The 21,579-nt window shown below is 40.0% G+C and overlaps 1 protein-coding gene across 5 annotated transcripts in view; it reads left to right on the top strand.

Moving 5' to 3' along the window:
* cntn4 (contactin 4) overlaps positions 1 to 21,579 on the top strand; it is a 277,378-nt gene that overhangs the window by 172,733 nt on the left and 83,066 nt on the right. For all 5 annotated transcript variants that reach the window (XM_078947538.1, XM_078947537.1, XM_023955100.2 and 2 more), the window contains 2 exons: positions 16,665 to 16,868; positions 20,232 to 20,334. In XM_078947538.1, the coding sequence (XP_078803664.1) occupies positions 16,665 to 16,868; positions 20,232 to 20,334 (307 nt within the window). The remainder of the gene's footprint in view (positions 1 to 16,664; positions 16,869 to 20,231; positions 20,335 to 21,579) is intronic.

The raw sequence follows: 21,579 nt of genomic DNA on the forward strand, positions 1-21,579 counted from the left end.
GTGGTTACCAGGAAATTATTAAATCCAGCCGTATTGTTCATTTAGATCCTCCACTCTATGGTTTTGCATATATATGTGGCGTATCCATTTGTCTTGACAAGTCTGCAAGTTACTTTGAAGTTATTGTTTTTCTTTTTTTTATACATCTTAGTTTGTTTCTAACTTTTTTTTAAATTTCGGTGAGATGTTAAAAATAAAACACTTTTTATTTGAATGGACATAACTTCAAAAGCAACATTTTTAAGCATCAATTTAATGAAGTCCATTTTAAAATGAATAAGTAACTATGGTTGGTGTGCTTCCAAAATGTTAGATATTAATATAATGGTTTGATTTATGAGAACAATCTGACTTTTTATGTATCATTTCAAAATAAGGTTTTTGTCAATCGGTTCCAAAATTACCTTATTTTCACATCTACATGAAAGCAAAAACATAAATGAAATGAATTTTCACAGCTGGAAAAAAGTAAGGCGTCAAGGGGGGAAAAACCACTCCAATACAAGAACGTGAAACAATAGTAAACTTTCCCTGTTTTGGGTCAATTACAATTAACAAAAGTATTTTTATTTGGGTGATGTCAGAATAATGAGTCCAGGGTTTTTTTACACAAGTTTTGTTTCCTTTTGTTTTACAAAGTCAAAAGTTTACATTTCATCAGTATTTGGTACTATTGCCTTGAAACTGCAGTACTTGGGTCAAAAGTCTTGGATATCCTTCCACATACTTCTCACAAGATTTGGTAGGAATTTTGGCCCTTTCCTCCCGACAGAACTGGTGTAGCAAAGTTTGTAGATCATGCCTTTTCAGCTCTGACCATAAATGTTTAATAGAATTGAATGTAGATCTGTGATGGCCACTCCAAAACATTGATTCCGTCACCCTTAAGCCACTTTGGAACCAGTTTGGCAGTATGCTTTGGGTCCTTGTCCATTTGGAAGATCCATTTGCGCCCAAGCTTCAATTTAGACTGATGGTGAGAAATCAAAAGCACATGTGGTTTTTATTTGGTGTATGTAAACCTCTTAGTGCTCCAATTACCACAGGCACCACTGTCACCTTCACTTTCCATGCTTTTTCCAGTTCTTCTCTGAGTCCCTGGTATTTCTCCAGTTTCTTATGTTCCTTCTTCCTGATGTTCCCATCGCTTGGTACTGCCACATCCACCACAGCGGCTTTCCTCTGTTCTTTATCCGCCACTACAATGTCTGGTTGGTTCGCCATTACCATCCTATCAGTCTGGATCTGGAAGTCCCACAGGATCTTTGCCCTCTCATTCTCTACCACCTTCGGAGGTGTTTCCCATTTTGACCTTGGGGTTTCCAGTTCATATTCTGCACAGATGTTCCTGTATATTATTCCAGTCACTTGATTGTGGCGCTCCATGTATGCTTTCCCTGCCAGCATCTTACACCCTGCAGTTATGTGCTGGATTGTTTCAGGCGCCTCTTTGCACAGCCTACACCTTGGGTCTTGTCTGGTGTGTGGTAGATCTGAGCCTCTATCGCTCTGGTGCTCAGGGCTTGTTCCTGAGCTGCCAGGATGAGCGCTTCAGTGCTGTCCTGTAGGCCAGCCCTTTCTAGACATTGGTAGGACTTCTTGATATCAGCCACTTCAGTTATGGTCCGGTGGTACATCCCATGCAGGGGTTTGTCCTCCCATGAGGATCTGTCCTCCAGCACTGTATCCTCTGCTCTCCATTGCCTGAGACATTCACTGAGCACACTGTCATTTGGGGCCTTGAGCTTGATGTGTTCATGCATCTTGGATGTTTCATCTTGGATAGTGGCTTCTACGCTCACTAGTCCTCGGCCTCCTTCCTTGCGGCTAGCATACGGTCTCAGGGTGCTGGATTTGGGATGGAACCCTCTAAATTAACTTATTTATAGAATGCTCCATGTCTGAAAACCATTTTTCAACATTTTTTTATAAATCTGTAGGCTGATATGTGTCCCAGTTTACATATTGACAGGATAATAAAGAGTGGAGTCACCACTTTTCATAAAAGATAAACAACTTAATTCGAATTTTGTTGAGTTTTCCGCTTGTGTTTGCATTTTTTGATGGTTTGGGAGAAACATTTTTTTGTTTGTTTTTATGAGGAAACCGTTTAACACCTGAGATGTCACTGGCGACGCCTCAATATCACAAAATGACATACTGCAAGACTTGAGTAATGTGGCAGTTTCCCCTGATTGAAACTCCACACAGGAACTCAAACCAACAGACACACACATCATATACTCGGGGACTAAGCTAATGCTGGTTGGTGCACACATTCAACCATTTAAAACATCTTAGCAAGTTCCTGATAGCAACACACACTGATATACACACTCTTAACTCCTTTATTCCTTTATTATTTTGGGTGCTTTGTTTGGGTGTATTATGGTTATGTATCTTTGTATGTCTTGCTGACTTGTGTCTTACCTTTTTCAGTTTCACTTCCTGGGTCAAAGGACCCAATCTCTGGGTTTGGTAGGCTTTTGTAGGGCCTGACCAAAAATCAGCAATTAACCTCAACTGAAACCACCTGGCCCAGGGGAGGGGCCATGTCTTATAAAAGTGTGAATTTTGGTTCATGAGAGAGAGGAGTTTGGGTTTCAGAGCATGTATGGACATTGCTGCTGGTTACCTGCTGTAAAATAAAAATAACAGCCATTTTCCCCATTCACAAAAACCTTGTGGAGTGGTTTTTATTGGTCTTGCCTTGGACCTGTCGGTCTCACTCCGGACAGGAGCGTGACAGGTAAATAACACGATATAGTCGATTCTGACGCGGTGTCAAGCGTTTATCGGCTTTGCATCGACAGTACAAACCTAAAGTGTGACAGAATCAGCTGATTTTCAATGATTGCGTGAACAGTTGAAAAGTTACAGTAGTTGAAAGCTCTGGTGTTAAAACCAATTTAAAAAAAAATCCATCAAAAAAACTTTGGCTTCAGTTTGTCTTTTTGAACTTTAATGCAAAGGATCCACATCTGTCAATTTTTACTGTCAAAAACCCACTTTTTTTTCCTTTTTTTTTTTTCCTCACGTCCTTTCAGACGCCTCTGATGAGTCTGGACGTGTAACGATGAAGGACTCTGCTTCCTTTTTATGTGACAGCATGAATCATTGGCTTCTCTCTCTGTCTCCCTCCATCAGGGAATGCTGTGCTTTTAATCTGATTAGCACACATTTTACCGTCTGCAGGAGTAATCTCCTCTCCCAATCCCACATTCTGTCGTATTACTCCGTCCTGGTCTGTCTGGGGACTTTGGCTCGCCTTAATAACACCGCATGTTGGCGTCAGATCGTCGGTGCCAATCTCACTGAGCCTCTTTCTCCAAACGGCTTTCAGCATGATGTTGGGGCCCGGAGTGTGGAGGAACAGCACGGAACATGACAGCAGCATGAAATGGGATACGCCGGGTTTTTCCCCATTTGAAGTTAGTAATCACCAACGAAAAAGGTCATGGAGGAAACGCGCGAGCCAGAACGCTTGCGTCTTTCCGAGGACATGTGAGTGGCATCCTCCCCTAATCCTCTTTTTTTAAGCTCCTTAAAGTTTACACTACACATCTGGGTGTTTTATTGTGTGAGGAATGAAAATGAAAGCTGTGAAAGGAGGTGCAGAGTGAAGGGAGCCCAGGCTGATGCTACACTGGGATGTCCTCGGGCTTTTCTGTACGGAGGAGGTTTGTACAAACACAAACCCCCTCTGCGCCCGTGGGAATTTCCTCCCAGGGGGGGAAGCGTCGGCACCTGCCTGCAAGGGGGTGGAAAAATAACAACGTGGAAAGCATGACGGCTCTGTTCACGCGTAGAACTTGATTACCGGAGCAACTTCAGCACAACAGCAGCAGTTAAAAACTCAGTAAATGTAGTGAAATGAAGTTCAGTTTTACTATAAAAAAACACACACACACACAAAAAAAACAATATCAAAATTGGAGCACATTTTCACTTCAACAAAATTTGTCTTTTTTTTTGGGTTCCTAAATAAATGTGTCATCTTAGTTTTGCAATTTTAGGATCAAATTTCCTTCAAAGCTATTTTCTGTGCACTTTTAAAGGCATGTTCTTCTTTTAACATGCTCTTGGAGCATTTTTCTGATGATGGAGGACATTTATAAATAGAATGAAGCTACATTTCTGAGTATTTATTAAAGAATAGAGTATTGATATTTTCAAATCGTTCTGAATCAGGAGCAGAATAAAAAACACAGTATGAAAGAGACTACATTTGTGGCATAGATCATATGCTAGGCGGGCCACAAACTCCATTCTCTGAGCCCTTTGTAATGGGAAGGGAAAAGGGGGGGCGGGGTTGCTCCTTGGACAGCTCCTTTTTACTCCTTTTGCCTTTTTACTGCACCGGTAATGTTAGGTTTGGGGTGTAAGGGCTGTAAGCTAGCAGGAGAGAGTGTAAACAGAGAACTCTCTGCAAACGGGGAGTAAGTTTTGCGCTAAGGTTCCGCCCACAATTTAGAGGCAAATTTCTACTGTCGCTGTGTTTAAGGATTTATCCCGAATAGTATTCCAATTTTGTTTTCCATAACTCTGGTTACGTTTGTTTTAAAACTAAGACTTAATGTGAAATCTTAAATGAAAACAATTTAAATGGCTGGTTGTTGTTTTTGCAAAAGCACCGGTGGGTGAAGAAAGAAGAGACCACTACGGGTTAAAGTGTGTCTGATAATCTATAGCTAGTCTGCTTTGCTGTTACTAATCTTGTGTTATTTAGATGCTTTTTATAAGAGAATTCCTTTTTGAACTTCATTGACAACAATCTAAGCAAAAAGAGTGAGGCTGGAGATTTTTCTGCAGTGATATTAGCCCAGGAAACCAACATGGAAAGAACAGATTTATAAGAAAAGATGGTAAATATTCGACCTCTTGGAATTCCTGTGTTGGTTCAAAAAGAAATGTTTCTTTTTTAAAGTATACAAAAATCTTTTATTCAGATTTGTTTTCTCATCTTTTCCAAAGACACTCCGTTCACATTCACGGTGTCACGTTGGGAACCAACTCAACCTGTGGCCACTGAGCCGCTCCACTGGAACTACAGAGGTCAAGGGTTTGGCTCAAGGGTACTATGGTGATGGGTCAGGAGGGTGCTGGGTATCTGTGGCACTCTGATTTCATTCCTGCTGGTCCAGTGAGAGGATGACCTCTCTCTAACCAATGGCCATTAAAATGGGAAAAAGTCCCGGCATCATCCAGGATCCGCTTTTGTTGAGCATGTAGAAGACATGTTGGACAGATTTTTTGATATTTTAGAAGGCGGCATGATTATCGTGCTAATCGTGCTCAAAATGTGACTCCAGGTAGGATTTTGGGGTACTACAAAACAACTGCAAACAAAATCTTTTTCTTAGAAAGAAAACACTGAAGAGGTGGGCTTACATGTAACCGTACAGCATCTCTTATTATTTTCCACTGTCATGTTATTTTGCTTCTGGCTAAATGAGCCCTGGCTGTGACAGTGGAGCAGCAGCGTCTCATGAGTGCAGGACTTTTGGGGATAAAATTTGTCCCAGAGCTTTCAGGTCGACTTGTTGAAAGGATGATGCAAGCTGGAGACTGCGATTGGCCCGTATCAGATAGATGTTGCGTGGATGTTGCAGTCCTGTCTGCCTCCTTCAGGGAAAAGGAGCGTTTGTGTTTCACAGAGGCACACACCTTTGTGTGTTTTTTTGTTTTGTAAGCCTCAAAGGCAGAGGAGACGGTCACATCTCTTAGCCCGCCCCTCTTGAGCTGCTCTGAACAGCAGTTCAGTCACAAATAAAGAGCTGTAGATGTAAGAAGCCGCGGTTACATGTGCAAAATATCTTGATGGGATCAAAGATCGGATTAGAATTCAACCGTATAAATGGGCCCATAAAAACTTTTTCCGATTTTAACAAACAATTATAACACACTTTCGGTCGGAACAAATTATTTGGACATGCGCAGTGCTCTCTAAAATACTGGAAGAGGAAATGAGTTCCGCTGTAAACAAGCCCCCACTGCCACATATATAGATATGTCTCTCGGTTATATAAGAGATGATCTTCCAAACGTGCTTTTATTATTGTTTATTATGAAGCACCTGTTCGCTCATCATTTTATTCTTAATCCGTGTGGTCAGTGCTTTTTTTTGTGGCGGAACGGAGCCGGAAGAAGGGTTAGGGGAAGGCTAACACACACTAACAGCATTGAACATAAAATCCATGCGGAAAATGCCCCAATCTGCATCTTGGCTGAACGTAAATATGTGGGAATAACATCAGCCTTTATTTTGTCGGGACATGATCGGAAACACAAATCCGGTACAAAAAGCAGATTTTTTTTTTTTTAACTTTTACTGGCTTTTTGTTATTGGAACAACTGATTTAGAGTCAAAACTTCCACTGAAAAAGTTTCTGTGCTATTTAGCTTTTCATGCTAGCATTAATAAAACAATAAAAAGTTCCAAATCCTCAAAAAAAGATGTATTTCTTTGATATTTCATACTTTATACCATGGTCAAGGTGAATACCTTGACCATGGCTGCTGGGTATGGATGAAAAAGTGATAATGCACACCTAAAAAAGAAGTTCCGGTCACCTAGCTTAAATGTTCTGTATCACTGCGCTGGCTTCTTTGAAACAAACTTTAGCTTCATCATCTGGACAAAAACAAGCGGTAAAAGGTGAACTTTCTCTAATGCTTAATCTGATGCTTAATTTAACCCGTCAGCATATGTATTGCTTTTCTTTGCCGCTACAGTCGAGGTTGGTCCCGGCTCAGCAGTTACCATGACAACACGCTGTCACATGCATCAAATGGTCAATTTTTTGTGAAAAAGCGATTCAAACCGAAAAAATAACAAGAATAAAGTACTAAAAATTAAATAAGCGAGATGATAGCCAGTTGAAGTTTGAAGATCAGAAATGAACGCACACCGTGGAAGCCTGAACCGTCTGACGTGAAGTATTAATTTCTGATAACGCACACTTCATCGGGAATCATCCCTTACTTGTTGTCAGACTGTACAAAATATATATAAATAAAAACTCTATTAGCAAAAAGCTGCTTTCACAAAGGTATCATTATATATCATAATTTCTAGGAATTTAGTTTGCTAATTAGAACTGTAATTAGCATTTCGCTTTTCATTTTTTTTAGCGTGATAGTCCCCATTTAGTCACCCAACCAACATTTTTAACATCATTTAGGACTTCAAAAAGGTACATTTCTGATTAGATTAGATTAGATTAGATTCAAACAATTTCGTGTAGCAACACATATTAAATCCTAACAATTTTTGCATTGGTCTAAAATTAACTTGTTTTGTAACATAGGCTACGTCTGAATTTCTTTACTACTCACTACATAGTGCACTATATAGTTTTTAGTGCTGTCATAATATACAAATCCAAAGTCGAGTGCCCTAAAAATTTACCAAAAGTCTCTGTGAAAAACCTGTGTTTATCGACGCTCAGTATATCGGCGAATAGAGACTAGAATGCATTGCGTCAGAACAATTTTTGCCCAAAAACTGTATTTAAATGTATTTTTTTAAATAAACCATCAACTCTTTTATATTCAGAACATAATGATTTCTAAATGGTCATCACAATACGCTCATATCAATAAGATTTTCACTAAGTTAAATCGATGACGTCATATTTGTTGTTTAAAGGAAGAAAGTAGTGAGCGTATTGTCTGAATTGTTTTTAAAATTGAGGGCACTACATAGCCCCGCACTATATCGTTTTTTAGTAGTGATTGGGGTGTTAATTCTGACATATCTATACTTTTCACTTTAAATTTAGTAATTTAGCATTAGCCTTTCCGCCTTTGGCCTTTTTTAAAGCAAAACTTGGCATTATTAAGGTTAGATTCTGCTCTTTGCTAACACGTAGAATTTGTTTAGCCAGTAGCATGTTAGCTAAAATTTATTTTAGCTGCTTGTTTTTCGGATGTACTAGTCTTGTTAAGAATGCAAACTACCGGTCACTTTTGAATTTCCCTCTGGATTATTAAAAATTTTATTAAAGTTTGTAAGTCTTACATTTTTTTTTCCATTTAAAAAATATTGATAACTTTAGCCAATGTTTGAGTTAATTAAGCTAACTGCATTTGAATGTTTTTGTTCTGCATTTAGCTCTTCACTGAATTTTTAAGCATCTTTTTTTGCTTTATTCTCTTTTTTTTTACATCCATCTCTCTCTGCAGTAGTTGAAATCATTTTCCATTAAAAAAATTTAGCATCAAATTTAACACTTTGTACTTTTACGAAGTTCATCATTGATCAAACCACTTTATTTTTAGACTTGCCCTCCATTAAAGTGGGAAAATTCCATCTTTAAGCATTTATTCTTTTGTTTATGCCAAACACATTTTCGTGTCGTTGCCACAATTATTATGAAATATATTTATTTTATTGTCGTTGGAGTTTGCCCCTGCGCCACAACAGCAGTTCCGTTTGTGATGTTGTCGTTCCCTGATTTGCCTCCGCTGTCTGTAAAGCATTAAAGTAACGAGTGGAGATTTCGATTCGTCATGAACTGAGTTGAAAGAAGACATTTGTAAACGGGGGCTGTCTGAAATGTGGCCGGCCGCCTCAGCTTGAGTTCATCCCAGCAGGAACGGCCGCTGTGTTATTTTCCTCTCTGATGTGACCTGTGTCATCAGACATCCTACCTGCCCTCGCCGTGAGACGGAGCGATTAAGGATGAGCGCAGATCCAGCATGACACGCCCTGCAAGGCCAAAAATCCGGCACAAAGGCAGAGCACATCCTCACTCCCCCTGTCTGACAGCCCACAAATATATGGTAATTGCTGTCTGCAGAGTTCAAGGAAGGAGAATGGATTAACACAACTGAGCCGTGGCGTCTTGTCTTTTGTCTCAAAGCTGCCTCAGAAATATTTGTTCTGGCCAAATGTGCCATCCCGTTGTTCTGGTGTCTGTCACTGAGGATCAGGTGAAGCTAAGAGGCTGTCATTGTCTTTTTTCAAAGGCAGCCGCATTAAAGGTCTGCAGCCGCTTTCTTTCTACCGCATGATTACTGGGTTGAGTTGCGGACCTAATGCCACTGACCTCTATTTTCTAATGGGGCGAGACCTTTAAGGGGCACTTGAGACTGAAATCACTTGTCTGCACAGGGGTTGTGTGTGTGTTTCTTGAAAATGTGTGGGTTGTTCTTTGTCCTTCCACCTGAGGGTTTGAGAGCACTGAGCATGTGCGGTCTGTCCGTCCCTGTAAAGAAAACAGTGGATCAGAGACTTCTCTGAGGGTGTGGGAGATACGAGTCGCACTCGCCTAACACAACGTGGATTTGCTGTCGTTTTGTCAAAGTTGTTTGGGTTTGGATCTTTCATTATTCCTAAGGGGTTCCTGTGGAGAACCTTTCCTAGATCCGTAAGTGTGTAAACAAGAGGAAAAGCTTTAAGACTTAGGGTGTATTCAGACTGGACACATTTGGTTCGCTTAAAGTGAACCAGAGTTTGTTTCCCTGATAATCCAGAACACATTTTCAGTCTGAATACACCCAAGCAGACTCTGGTCTGGGATCGGGAACCGCTTTCTGACCATTCTTTCGTGGTAGTCTCAGTTTGTTTCCAATTAGAGAGAGCTCCAGTTCGCTCTGAGATTCCTCCGTCTGAACAGGCTTCGTGCTCCGCAGTCGGTCTTTACGTGATGTAAACAGAAAGCTGGAGCAGCGATGCAACATCAACAGTAGTGATGCATGTGCACCCCAGCACATGCATCACTACGGTGGTTGTCCGGGCCAATGGAGGGCCATAGAAAGGAGTAGGAGCATCTTAAGATGAGCACAGGTGTGTCTTGCAGTTCCGTTGGGGCTCAAGCTGCCTCTTTACAGGACATCATGAAAATAGAACGCACAGTTATCGTGTGTTTGGTAAGTGTATCGTGAAGTATTTATGAGGATAGTGTCAGTTACACGCACTTAATACACACGAGTGATGCTGTCATACGGTGCCCTTATGTCACTCTCTAGTTGTTGGTAAGTACAAGTCCTGACCCTTAACTGACCACATGCTTCTGTATCTGTGTCCTGGTGCTCAAGCAGGATTGAAATGTTTCCTTTATCCGACAACAGTGTGTTGGGATTCCTGCCCACCACCTCGTCTGTCTTCTCCTCTGGTCTTCTCATTATCATAGATCGGCCTGGCCTTGTCCTATCTAAGCGCGGAGAAGGGCACGTTTGAATTGCACATCTTGTTCCCTCTTTGCATATTCATTCAGGCCTGTCCTTTGAAGCCCGTGTTCCTTCCTATCCTTTTGTAAGTGTGTGGCAGCTTTATTCATTGTGACTCCCGCAAAGTGATCTTTAACCCAAAGGGGTAACACAAAGAAGTCTAGCTGGGTTCTCTCCGGGGGATCCTGTTTTTCTTTTAGGGGACGGATCAAAAGTGGACTTAAAGCTGTGGAGGACACGAGTAATTTTCAAATGGTCGTCTGAGAGACATACTTTCATCGAACAAGCTGCTGTGTTTCCACGGTGTAAATGGAAATTCTGCTGAACGGCTTTGTTCCTTTGACAATATGTTCCTGCTCGTTCCTCCTTTCATGCAGAGCTTGTGTAACCCATAAAATCAATGCTCTGGATGATTTTTCTGAGGAGCGTTCAGCCGGCAAAAAGATGCGTCTCATAGTGCGTCTGGTCCCTGGAGCTGACGTTCGACAACCGAGGTGTCTCCCATAGGTTCGGAAGGAGAGCAGGTGCAGCCGACGTCTGGAGCCACTGAAAAGGAATTGAACAAAAAAGAAAAACCTCGCCGTGCCTCCGTGTGACCCTCGTCCCCACGGATCTGTGGCATGCCGTCGCACTACGCTAAGGTCCACATGCTGAAGATCGGAACCACTTTTACCAGCAAGAGCAATGGATCCTGCTGGGATAAGTAGGCCACTCAGCATGAGTAAACGAAAGGGGTCCTCAAACACCGTTGTGGGTAATTACCAGACAAAAAGATGGTGGAAAAGGCTACATCAACCTCACGGGGGGGGTTATAATTTACATCCACAGCAGTGTTCCACAGGACACTGCCCTCCGTATGACTGTTTTAGTGAGTCAACTTCTAAAAAGGTCACATTTTCTCTGTATACCTGCGAGCTGAGCCGTGTCAGCTGGGCTTCCTCCTATAAAGTTGAAATGCTTGGTTCCTTATCCAAGAAACAGAAGTTTTCCGTTCTTTAGTTTAGCTGCACTTTTATGTCTCAGCTGAATGTTAGGCCAAACACTTTTGTCCTTTTTTAGGTCATCTCATGACATTTAGAAATAGGAAGTTGTTTGAATACCATGTTCTAAAGAGGCATGAATAGCCTCCAAATCCATTGGAGCTGTATTATGTATCATGTACTGTATGTTTAAATAGTAGCCCCCCTAAAGAATTAGTGGGATTAAAAAGAAAGTGATAGTTGTTGGAGACCAGCTATTGGTCCTACTGGCAATCAGATCAATCATATCCACGATCACACGGTTTAGTTCAGGGGGGGGCAATTATTTTAACTCGCGGGACACATTGGGTTCTAAAATTGGATAGAAGGGCCGGACCAGGAGCAGATACGTGGAGTTAGAATGATATAACATGGAATGTAGATGAAAACATTTGGATTGAAAATTATATTCTAAAACAGAATATTCAAGAGTTTTTAGTTTAAAACTTTTGTACCCATTTTAGATCAATTTTTTATTGGGAAGCCCTTTGGTACCTTAAAAGAGTTGTAAAGTACTAAATAAATAAAGTTTCATTCTTTCATGATCCTTTTAATAAAATAAATAACATTATTTATGAAATAAAACAATGACCAAATAACACTATGATTTTCAAAGAAAAAAATTCAGAAAAAATATACTGATACATTTAAAAAAACACAAAAAAAAACCCCCATTAAATAATCGATCCTCTTCCGTCATAATCCAAATAAAGACTTTGAGGGCTGCAGCACATCAGTTTGAGCAGCTGCGCTGTGTCCTGCACGTCTGTTTGTCATCCAGTAATAATGAAAAAAGCTAATTTCTATGTCTTCTGCTGCAGCTACGCATATATCTGTGTTACCGTTTCACCAGTACAGAGTTCCTCGTTTATTGCATGAGTTACTTTCTAAAAATAACCGTGACTGGTGAAATCCATGGAGTACGATTGTAGACGTTTATGGCAGTAAAACTCCTCACTGCCTAAATACACTTTTCTCACACAAACATGAACATTTTCACACTCAAACCTTCATAGAAATTAGGTCCAGGATCTTGGAATAAAAAACAACGATGTGATCGATCACAGATTTCTGATCTGAAAAGCTCCGCGTTTCTCTACAGGAGACACGGCACGGACTGAGGAGATTGATTGACAAGGTCTCCTGCCAATCAGGACACAGAACAGGGTGATCTATTTAAAAAAGGCAGCATAATCGCTCAAAAAGAATGAGCTAAACCGGGAAAGATGAACTGCTCCATAGAAAGGAAAGACTGTCTTCTATTCTGTTTGAAAGAGATTTTGAGAGGGTTTCAGGTTGGAGCACAGACTGCAGAAGGGGGGAGTAAAATGTCACGTCTTCGTGATCGTGTGGCCAGATTAAAAAAAAACAAAAAAACATGGGTCTCTGATATTGTTCATGGGGCCGGACCAAACATGGAGGCGGGCCGGATCCAGCCCGCGGGCCGCAGTTTGTCCACCCCTGGTCTAGTTCATACTAATGTTAGCTGGTTTTGCTTGCGACATTCTGAGAAAACTGCAATGAACTTCTGAGTTGTGTTAATACTTTTCAAGCACAAGAAAGGACATCTTACACTTGCTGTGTCTGCAAATGTTTTTTAATCGGAGCAAATTGCATTCTCTTTTGCTGCAAGATAGGAGATATAAGAGCTATCTTTCCAATAATTGGCTCTATTGTCTATCTGTCTTCTCTCTTTTTGTCTCTCTGTGTCTGGACAGAATTTGCTACGTCATCACGCACTCTAATCCCTTGAAATAAATTCAGGTTAAATGATGCGATTTGTTCATTATTGCACTTAAGGGGTAAATTTCCAGTTGCGGATGATGTCATCACCAGCAATGGTGACAGGTAAACCAGGTTCATTATGCATTCAAATACAGTGTGGCACATATATACAGCCATAAAACGTAGGCAACCACACCAGATAAAACTTTCAGGGTTTAACTAAATGGTCCTTACAGCACTACGTAGGGGTGCAATGATTCGATTCTTATTATGATTTGTGGTTGACGATACGATTCATCGTTGATATTGTTCATTTTGAACAATCCAATTAGATCCGATTCACTGACCTAAGGACATCGTTAGCCATGGGGCCTGATGGGATTTTCCGATATTTATATAATCATTTATTTTGTTTAAAACGATTTTAGAATGGTTTAGTTTGATTTGATTTGAAATACCAATATAAGGTACTAAGGTATGCAAGAAAAACCGATGTCTACTGAACTTTCTTTTCAACCAGCACTGCCTTGCATCTGGATAAAGGTGGAAAGATTTCATGTAATCCATAGACACCAGTGAAGATCACAAATCATTGAAGAAAAAAGGTTCAGCGCACTGTCTAGTGGGTCTAGATGACCCAACTCCCAATGGTAAAGTGCCTAGGATAGCACAAGGGTTACAATCTGAGGTTACTAACAGTTAAGGACGTCATCAATAGTTGCCAGTCATCTATGCTAGCATGTAGCAGCCAGCGCTCGGCAAATACATACTAATAACATATAAGTTTCATATCATTAAAAAGTCATGAATAAACAAAACTCAATACTTATATTTAAATGTAAACTTATGTGGTTCAGAGCACACCCACGTGAAGAAACGCGTCTCTCTACGCACTACAGCGCGACGCAGATCACCCTACTGGCGGAGGGATATCCAGACCTAAGTCACTACGACCACTCCTTGAAAAAAAACAAGTTCGGGCACCACTAAAGCTCCAAATGCCCTAAATGGAGCAATAGGAAGGAGCCGTATGGGTAGGGAAGTAATTTGAATATGGCCTAAAACTTGAATTTGACTTTCCTGCTACCAGCGTTCGTGCTTGGGCTACACAGCCTCTTCACCAAACCCCTATATGTTTTACTGCACATAATAGAACATAAAGTTATGATCTAAAAATGGATAAAAAGTTAACACTAAGTCAATAATCGATGTAGGATGGTGAACTTGATCAAACAATATGTTTTGTTTTTTCAAAGATTTTGACCAGTCAAGCTCTATGTTTCCTGTTTTGATGGGTTTGTTTGAGAACTGAATGGAAATGCTGAGTGGAAACGTGTAGATAAAGAACATAAATCTTTAGTGCACGTCTTGTAAACACCCACAGATGGCACAGAACTCTGGGTGGTACATAAGAGCGAAATACTGAAGTCCAATGGGCTGATATTGATAAGGTGAAAAAGCTGTTGAGCAGTTCATCTCAAACGTCGCAGGCAGAGGACTGTCACTGATATGCCACGCCATTTCTGCTGACAGAAAAATGGAAAGTCTGCCTAACATGCTGCATATCTCACATATGGAGCACACCATGCTTATTTCTCCAAATTGTAGGACACCAGGTTGTAAAAATAAGGTTAGATCTCATTTTAGATGCCAGGGCGCCTGTCTGACTGCTGAATTACATTTCGGAGTTTCCTTTAAAACCCAACGTTAGAATGATGTCGATTCACGGCCGAAGGAAGATCAGCCTGAACTCACAATCCAGAGAGCATTCGTCCCAGTTTGAGACAAATCTCACACTAAAGTTTGTTGTTGAGCAGGTTAATGGGGTATTATAATGTCCCCATCTGTTCTAGAGGACTCATTAATTATTGTAATAAAATAAGTGGATAATTATTCTTATTAGATTATCTATAATTGTTCAGCCCCTTCATTTTTATTTTTTATGATCAGTCTTATTTCGCGCAGCAGTCCTGGAATGCAAAGACCAGATTGTTTTTCGCAATTCTTCTTTCTTACCACAAAAAATGTAACCCACAACAAAAGAAAAAAAATTAATAAATAAAAAAGTGAGGGGTGGGCAAGGGCGCTCCTTATGACTTTAATATATCATTATATCCATATGTGTAGCCATACACGCCTCAGAGGTTTTAGGCATTTTTCCCTGGTTTTTCTCCAAAAATTGTGCAGATCTAAGATCTTTAACACAAAAACGTTAGCTCCAATGTTGACATACTTTGAATTACCGTAGCTTTTACGTAAACAACGTAAACCAACAGAGTCAGATGTGGAAAAAGCAGCCTAGCAACATTAAGCAATACTTTGAGTTAATGACTTTACTAACGAAATGTTTTTTTAATATCTTTATTACATGAAAAAATAGTTTAAACACAGTGTATTGTCTATGTTCGCTAATATAACCAGTGTCGATGCACACGGATTTTTCGCACAGGTTTCTGGGAAATTTCCAGCTCGGAAAACATGAAAAAATGGTGAACGCGAAGTAGTGAGGGAATTTGGACGAAGTCTAAAACTGCACCAAATAACAAGAATGCAAACTCCCATGATGCACTCTGGGTGCTACTTTGAAGCACAATATCAGACTGAACACATTAACACAATTTAATCTAATTTAATTTAATTTTTTTAATCATAAATTTGATGCCAACAAACATCTTTTGATTTTAAAAAACTTTGTGAAATTGTCCAGCTTTAGCCAGAATTTTACAACATTGTCAGACCAAAATCAAAGGTTGATTGTCTCGTATTTCTACTTAAACCTTCTTTTGTTTATCACTGTTTTTCACCACTGGAAAAAAGGGACCACAAACAAAAACAGCGAGTTTAAAGCTTGAGAAAAAAAAAAAAAAAGAAGGGATTGTAAAACAATTTCAGGACATTTAATGCAATGCTTCAAAAAAACGGAAGTGCTAAAATTTGTAAAAAAGTAACGATTTTAATCTTTGGGTTTAGGTTATACAAACATAAACTTTCTCATACTAATACTGAGATACAACCCCATACAAACACTGCTACTCATTTGTAGAACAACTTTAAAGCTTTAATTTTTAGAAGAAAAAAAACCCATTACAATTCACAAAAAAGTGTTTTAAAAAATTCACATAACTGAACTATATAAAAAAATATACATTTTATCTTTTTGTACTTTAACGGCACAAACACTGAAAATTGTAAAGATAATTTACCAGTAAATTTAAGGATAACTTTAAGTAAAACCTACATAGACACTATAAAATCTTGACCTGGACTAAATAAAATGGGAGCTGTGGGCTTTTATTTTGAATTTTTTCTTTAAAATGCAAATTCCCAGCTAATGTGGTGTAGTTAAAACCCTCCTATTTTCTTTTAGTAAGTGTCACCAATTTGTTATATCCATATTGTCTAAATGGGGCTGGAAATGTAAATTATTTTGGAGCAGCTCTGCAATTGTGTATCAGCCGTTTTGATGAAAAGTTGGTATGAATCTGTTGATTTGACTCCAGTGTTCTGAGGGAACAGCCAAGTTGCTTCGGATTGAAATTCAGTGCATCTCCTTTGGTAATTAGTTGTCCATCCATGTTGTTGACACTGATTAGGCATGTCAAGGAATGTCAAATGTGTCCTTAATCTCTTAAGACTCTCAAAGGCCTAATAAAAGAAAAGATGTTTTGGTTCAGACAAATACATTTTCTCACATCCCCGAACAGATCCCGTCATGGAACGCTCCCTTCTCCTCTTTTTCCACAGATCTTGTATTTTCCTGGATCTTCAACGAGTCCACCACATTTGTGCAGCAGGAGACCCGCCGTTTCATCTCACAGGAGACGGGGAACCTTTACATCGCCAAAGTGGAGCCTTCCGACGTCGGCAACTACACCTGTGTGGTGACCAACACCGTGACAAAGACCAGGGTCCAGGGCCCTTCCACCCCGCTGGTGCTCCGCAGCGACGGTGAGTGAGCGCCACCCGATTACAATCCTGGCATCACAACACGGGATGATTACAAAGCCATAACCCAGTACGGCGTCTGTTCAGAACACATCTGGGGTGCAGATTACTCTCCTTTGTCACAGAATCTGCTCAATAAATGGGTTTCAATTTGCTCTGGCTGCAAATTAAGCTGCCTTGTTTACTGCAGGCTGAATCTACAGAGCAACATTTTTGCTGTATAGCTCATTATGAAGATGAGACAGTCATTTTCACAACAGGAAATGGATTTGAAATGTGTGAAATGAATTTATTTGCATGCAGAAACACAAATGCAAATATATACCAGAATACACCAGAAATTTTAACTCTAAACGGGTAAAATGTATTTTTAAATGGGGGCAAAGGTTTTGATAGCTTCAAACCTTCTTAACACTAACTTAAATAATTTTTAAAGGCACACGTCTTTGGTTTTGCAAAATTAAAATCTGTACCTGTAAATTATTTTACGCATGTACTTCCGTAAACACAAACTTCCTCTTGAATCATGTGGTTCCAGATCCTCAGTTTGCAGACCCCGCACTTAGTCCTATCACCGAGCAAACAGCAGCTTCCCTTTGATGGAACGGTGTATGCTTGGTGACAAGGTTGGGAGGTTTCATATGCTTGGCAGCTGCCCCTCCATGTTCCATCTCCAAGCAACAGCCTAAGACAGAACCAGCTCTGCCGGAATTAGCCATCATGCTAGCCCCACCAAAAAAAACAACACAGATACCAACTATATTTGAGATGTTGTTAGCAAGAAACATTTCACTTTAAAGAAAATAAAGCATCCCCTTTTAAGATCTTAAAAAAAATCTTAGTATTTTTGGTGGGTTCCCATCCCATGCCAAAGCTAATGTAGGTTAGCATGCGTTTCCCAAGACAAAGCCACACTTTGACTAAAATCTACGCGCCTGTGGAATAATAACTGACTGTATTTATGTCCATGCAGAAATGTTGTAGGAAAAACAGCTGCTGTGTTAAAAATTGAATGAAGTTTTGAGCAGGAACAGCACAGAGGACGGGGACATCTGAGACCTGGAGATGTGTTACACTTTAAGTTCTCCGTTGACATTTTCAGTTCTTTAATATGCGATCTCTGGTTCAGGCAGCTAATGTTATCAAAGGTCTGTCAGCATATCAGCTCCAACTACCAATTTTCCTGCATTTTAAGAGGATTAAAAACGTTCTTTTCTATGATATGAGCACAAAAAAAAACCTCAAAGAGCATGTAAACAAAGCCTTTTACCTTAACTATAACCAGCCGCTTTACTTTTTTTTATTTGTAAAAAGTAACACAAAAGCACAAATTCCACCAAAATTGCATATTTTGGTGTCTTTTATTTTGAAGGATTTTAGCTCCTCCACAGGTCTTCCTGGTTCTGCTCCTGTCCTTTTTTGTCTTCTCCTTTCCTCAACTTTTTTTCTACCTCTCTGTAAGCAGCAGACGATGGGAAACGTCAGCTCCACCTTATGTGGGCTGTTCAGTTGGAGGGCGAGGGCGCCCGCATTAAATAGGTGTTCTTACAAAAGGTTACGGTACGAGGCGATTACGTGCCCACTTCCATCTGCCTGCCTTAGCATGGTTGATGGCGCTGTGGTCACATTCTGGGATGAGACAGATGCGATAAGGATCTGAATTAGCTTTCACAGTCACTCGGGGACACATCCCGATAACACAGTGCCTCGCCAAATCAACAGGATAAAATTGGGCCGTTTCCTCCATCTCCACTGCTATTTGTGCAGCACCGGCCTGAATTACAGCGATGCAGGGAACCTATGGCTCCTCCTGAGGATGAGACTCGTTTAAAATCTCATGAAACCAGCTGACAGTCAGCAGAGCTGTAAAAAATATCCAGTCTGAACACACAAACTATCATTTAGCTGAAAGGGAGCCATGGAATACTTTTCCAGCATGCTAATATTACAAAGCTAAATTTTTACATGTAGCACACTTTAAGATAAAATCAAACTAATTTTTAGTTTTTTTTCATTTTATACAGCACCATTAGAAAGAATTGTGTCATTCCTCGTTTAAAGGCAAAAAATTAAAGAAGTAATTGCTAAAAGCTTATAAAGAGTGTCATCTGCATAGAAACAAAAGTCTGGTATGTTTCTAGGTATTTAATTTAAATGGTCAAGATAAAATTAACTGAAGCATAATAGATCAAGAATTTAAACGTTTTGGAACCTTAGTATAATTTTAAAATCTTTGGAGGACTTTGACATTCTACCCCTCTAAGCCCTCAAAGACCCACTCCGATCATCTTTTGAGGTATATTAAAAGCGTTCCCAGTGGTCTTTTAGTTAGGAATATGCCGCTTTTAGCCAAAATTAAATATGAAAAAGCTGTCGTTTTGTAGGACATAGTTTCTGCAGAGCGGCAGTAGTTCAGTAGAAATTCGCCTCATGCTACGTCCACACCGGGACGTCTCTTCCTGAATGCGCATTTGGACACCCGCAAGACTATTTAGGAATCCACTGTGTTGTGATCATGTCAAAATTAATTTACATACTTGTTTTGCCAATGACAAACTGTTTGAACACATTGCATTGTGGTTTATATTCGCCAATCTAGTTAGTATCGATGCACACTAATTTTCGCCAAGACTTCGGAGAAATTTCCAGGGCACTGGATTTTGGAATTGTGAATTTCGGAGACTCCAAACAATAAAAAAAAAGACAATCACCCTCTATAGTGCACTAAGGATTGAATGGTGACAAGCCGGTTCGTGAAAATATTGTCCGACATAAAACTGGTCCGTGGGCTGAAAAACGACGGAGATCATTGGTTTAGAGCACACTAAAAAATAAAATTTAAAAAGGGGGGTGGGTGGGGGGTGCCTACTTTTCTATCAATTCTTTCAATCTTGAGTCGAGTCTGAAACAAACACGGACTCTCCCGACACTCCTTCGCTGACGTTGAACGCAATCTTTTGTAGACATGTTGGCGGCCCTCTGAGGGATTTTTACGGGCCCCTTTTTTGGATTCTTGGGCTGTTAGCACGACAACAAACCCATGTGAAAGTAAAGGCTCGATATATCTACAAGCCCTCATGAGGTCTGAGTTCAACCCCCCTATACTCCATTGAACTCCAGTGTGACGCATGTCAGCTGCGATGTTGTGTTTGTGCTGCTTCTTGCTCATTATTTCCAATGGGATGGCATCCTGTGACAGCACAAGCGACAGGAGTGGGAAAACAAAATCATCTCAGAGTGAAAACAGAAAAAAGCTCTCTCCTCTTTCATTGGAGCTCCCCAGAGTTGTTTCAAAAAGAATAGATGCTGTATTTTTTTTTTTTTTTTTGCACTAACACTTGCCTTTCATTTGAATTTCTCTTTCAGGTGTTATGGGCGAATATGAGCCAAAGATTGAAGTTCAGTTTCCCGAGATCGTTCACGTCGCCAAAGGATCCACTGTCAAGCTGGAATGCTTTGCGTTGGGAAAGTAAGTCCCCGCCTGGCGCAGCCGCCGCATGCTTTCAAAGAGGAAACCCTTCCATGTGTTTTACCACCTTGTTGCAAATCTCTCGTGAATTTATCCTATTTTCTGCGCTATAAGGCACACTCAAAAATCGTGATTTTTTTTTTTACAAGAAACGGCTGCGCGCCTTACGATCCGGATTATTTTCTGGTTGCGCTTACTGATGTTGAAGCAACTTTGAGAGTTAAATGCTCTGTCTAAATGTTTGGTTGGGTGTTATTGTGAATAATGCTGCTAGCATTTAGCAGTGTCGGAGTGTTTTTTTTTAATTTATTTTTTACAATTTAGCAAGGTTAGGTGTTAGCATAGTCACAGTAATGCTAGTTTTAAGCGTATTAGTCTGTTCTATTACTTGTTGCAATGAAGGTTGGTAGTTACAGGTATTATGAATACACAAATGCTGCTACACTTCTAAAGAAGCTAACATGTGGCGTGTTACAAACAAGTTTTAGGCTGTGTCCGAATTCCTGCAATACTTACTACATAGTGCACTATATAGTTTGCCATTTTGTAGTGCTGTCCGAATCTACAATTCCAAAATCGAGTGCCCTAGAAATTTCCCAGAAGTCTCTGCGAAAAACCGGTGTGCATCAGTGCACACCAGATCGGCGAATATAGACCTGAACATTTTTTTGCGAAAAAATTGTATTTAAATGTGTTTTTTTTAAGAATCCATCAACATTTTCATCTTCAGAACTCAGTGGATTCATAAATGGTCGTCGCAAAACGCTTATATCAATGAGATTTTCACTTTGTGAAATCAATGACATCATATTCATAGTTTAAGAAAGAAAAAAAAAAGTAGTGAGCATTGTGTCCAAATTGCTTTTAAAATCCAGGGCACTGTATAGACCCGCACTATCTAGTTATTTAGTAGTTAGTAGGAGTAGGGCGGGATACTAACTATTGTTACTGTAGTCACTGTGAATGCAGTTCATAAAGTCTGACTGATTTACAGACTTTTCTTTGACTCTTGTCTCGCATGATGCGCCATATAGTTCAGTGTTTTTTAAAAAAAGTTCAAAATAGACATTTGCATAAAAATCGGTAAGTCTGGCTACACATCTGAGAAATTAGAGCCCTCTTTTTTGTAGTGAGGAAAACTTTAACCAAATATTTATTTAGTTACCCAGAGTTCCACACTAGGTGAAAAAACACAGCCGTCCTAGACAGAGAGGACCATGTTGTTGTTTTTTTTTTGCAGTTCTT

The sequence above is a fragment of the Oryzias latipes genome, chromosome 5 (assembly GCF_053564925.1).
Source record: "Oryzias latipes strain Hd-rR chromosome 5, Olatipes_Hd-rR_3.1".
NCBI classification, from domain to species: Eukaryota; Metazoa; Chordata; class Actinopteri; order Beloniformes; family Adrianichthyidae; genus Oryzias; species Oryzias latipes.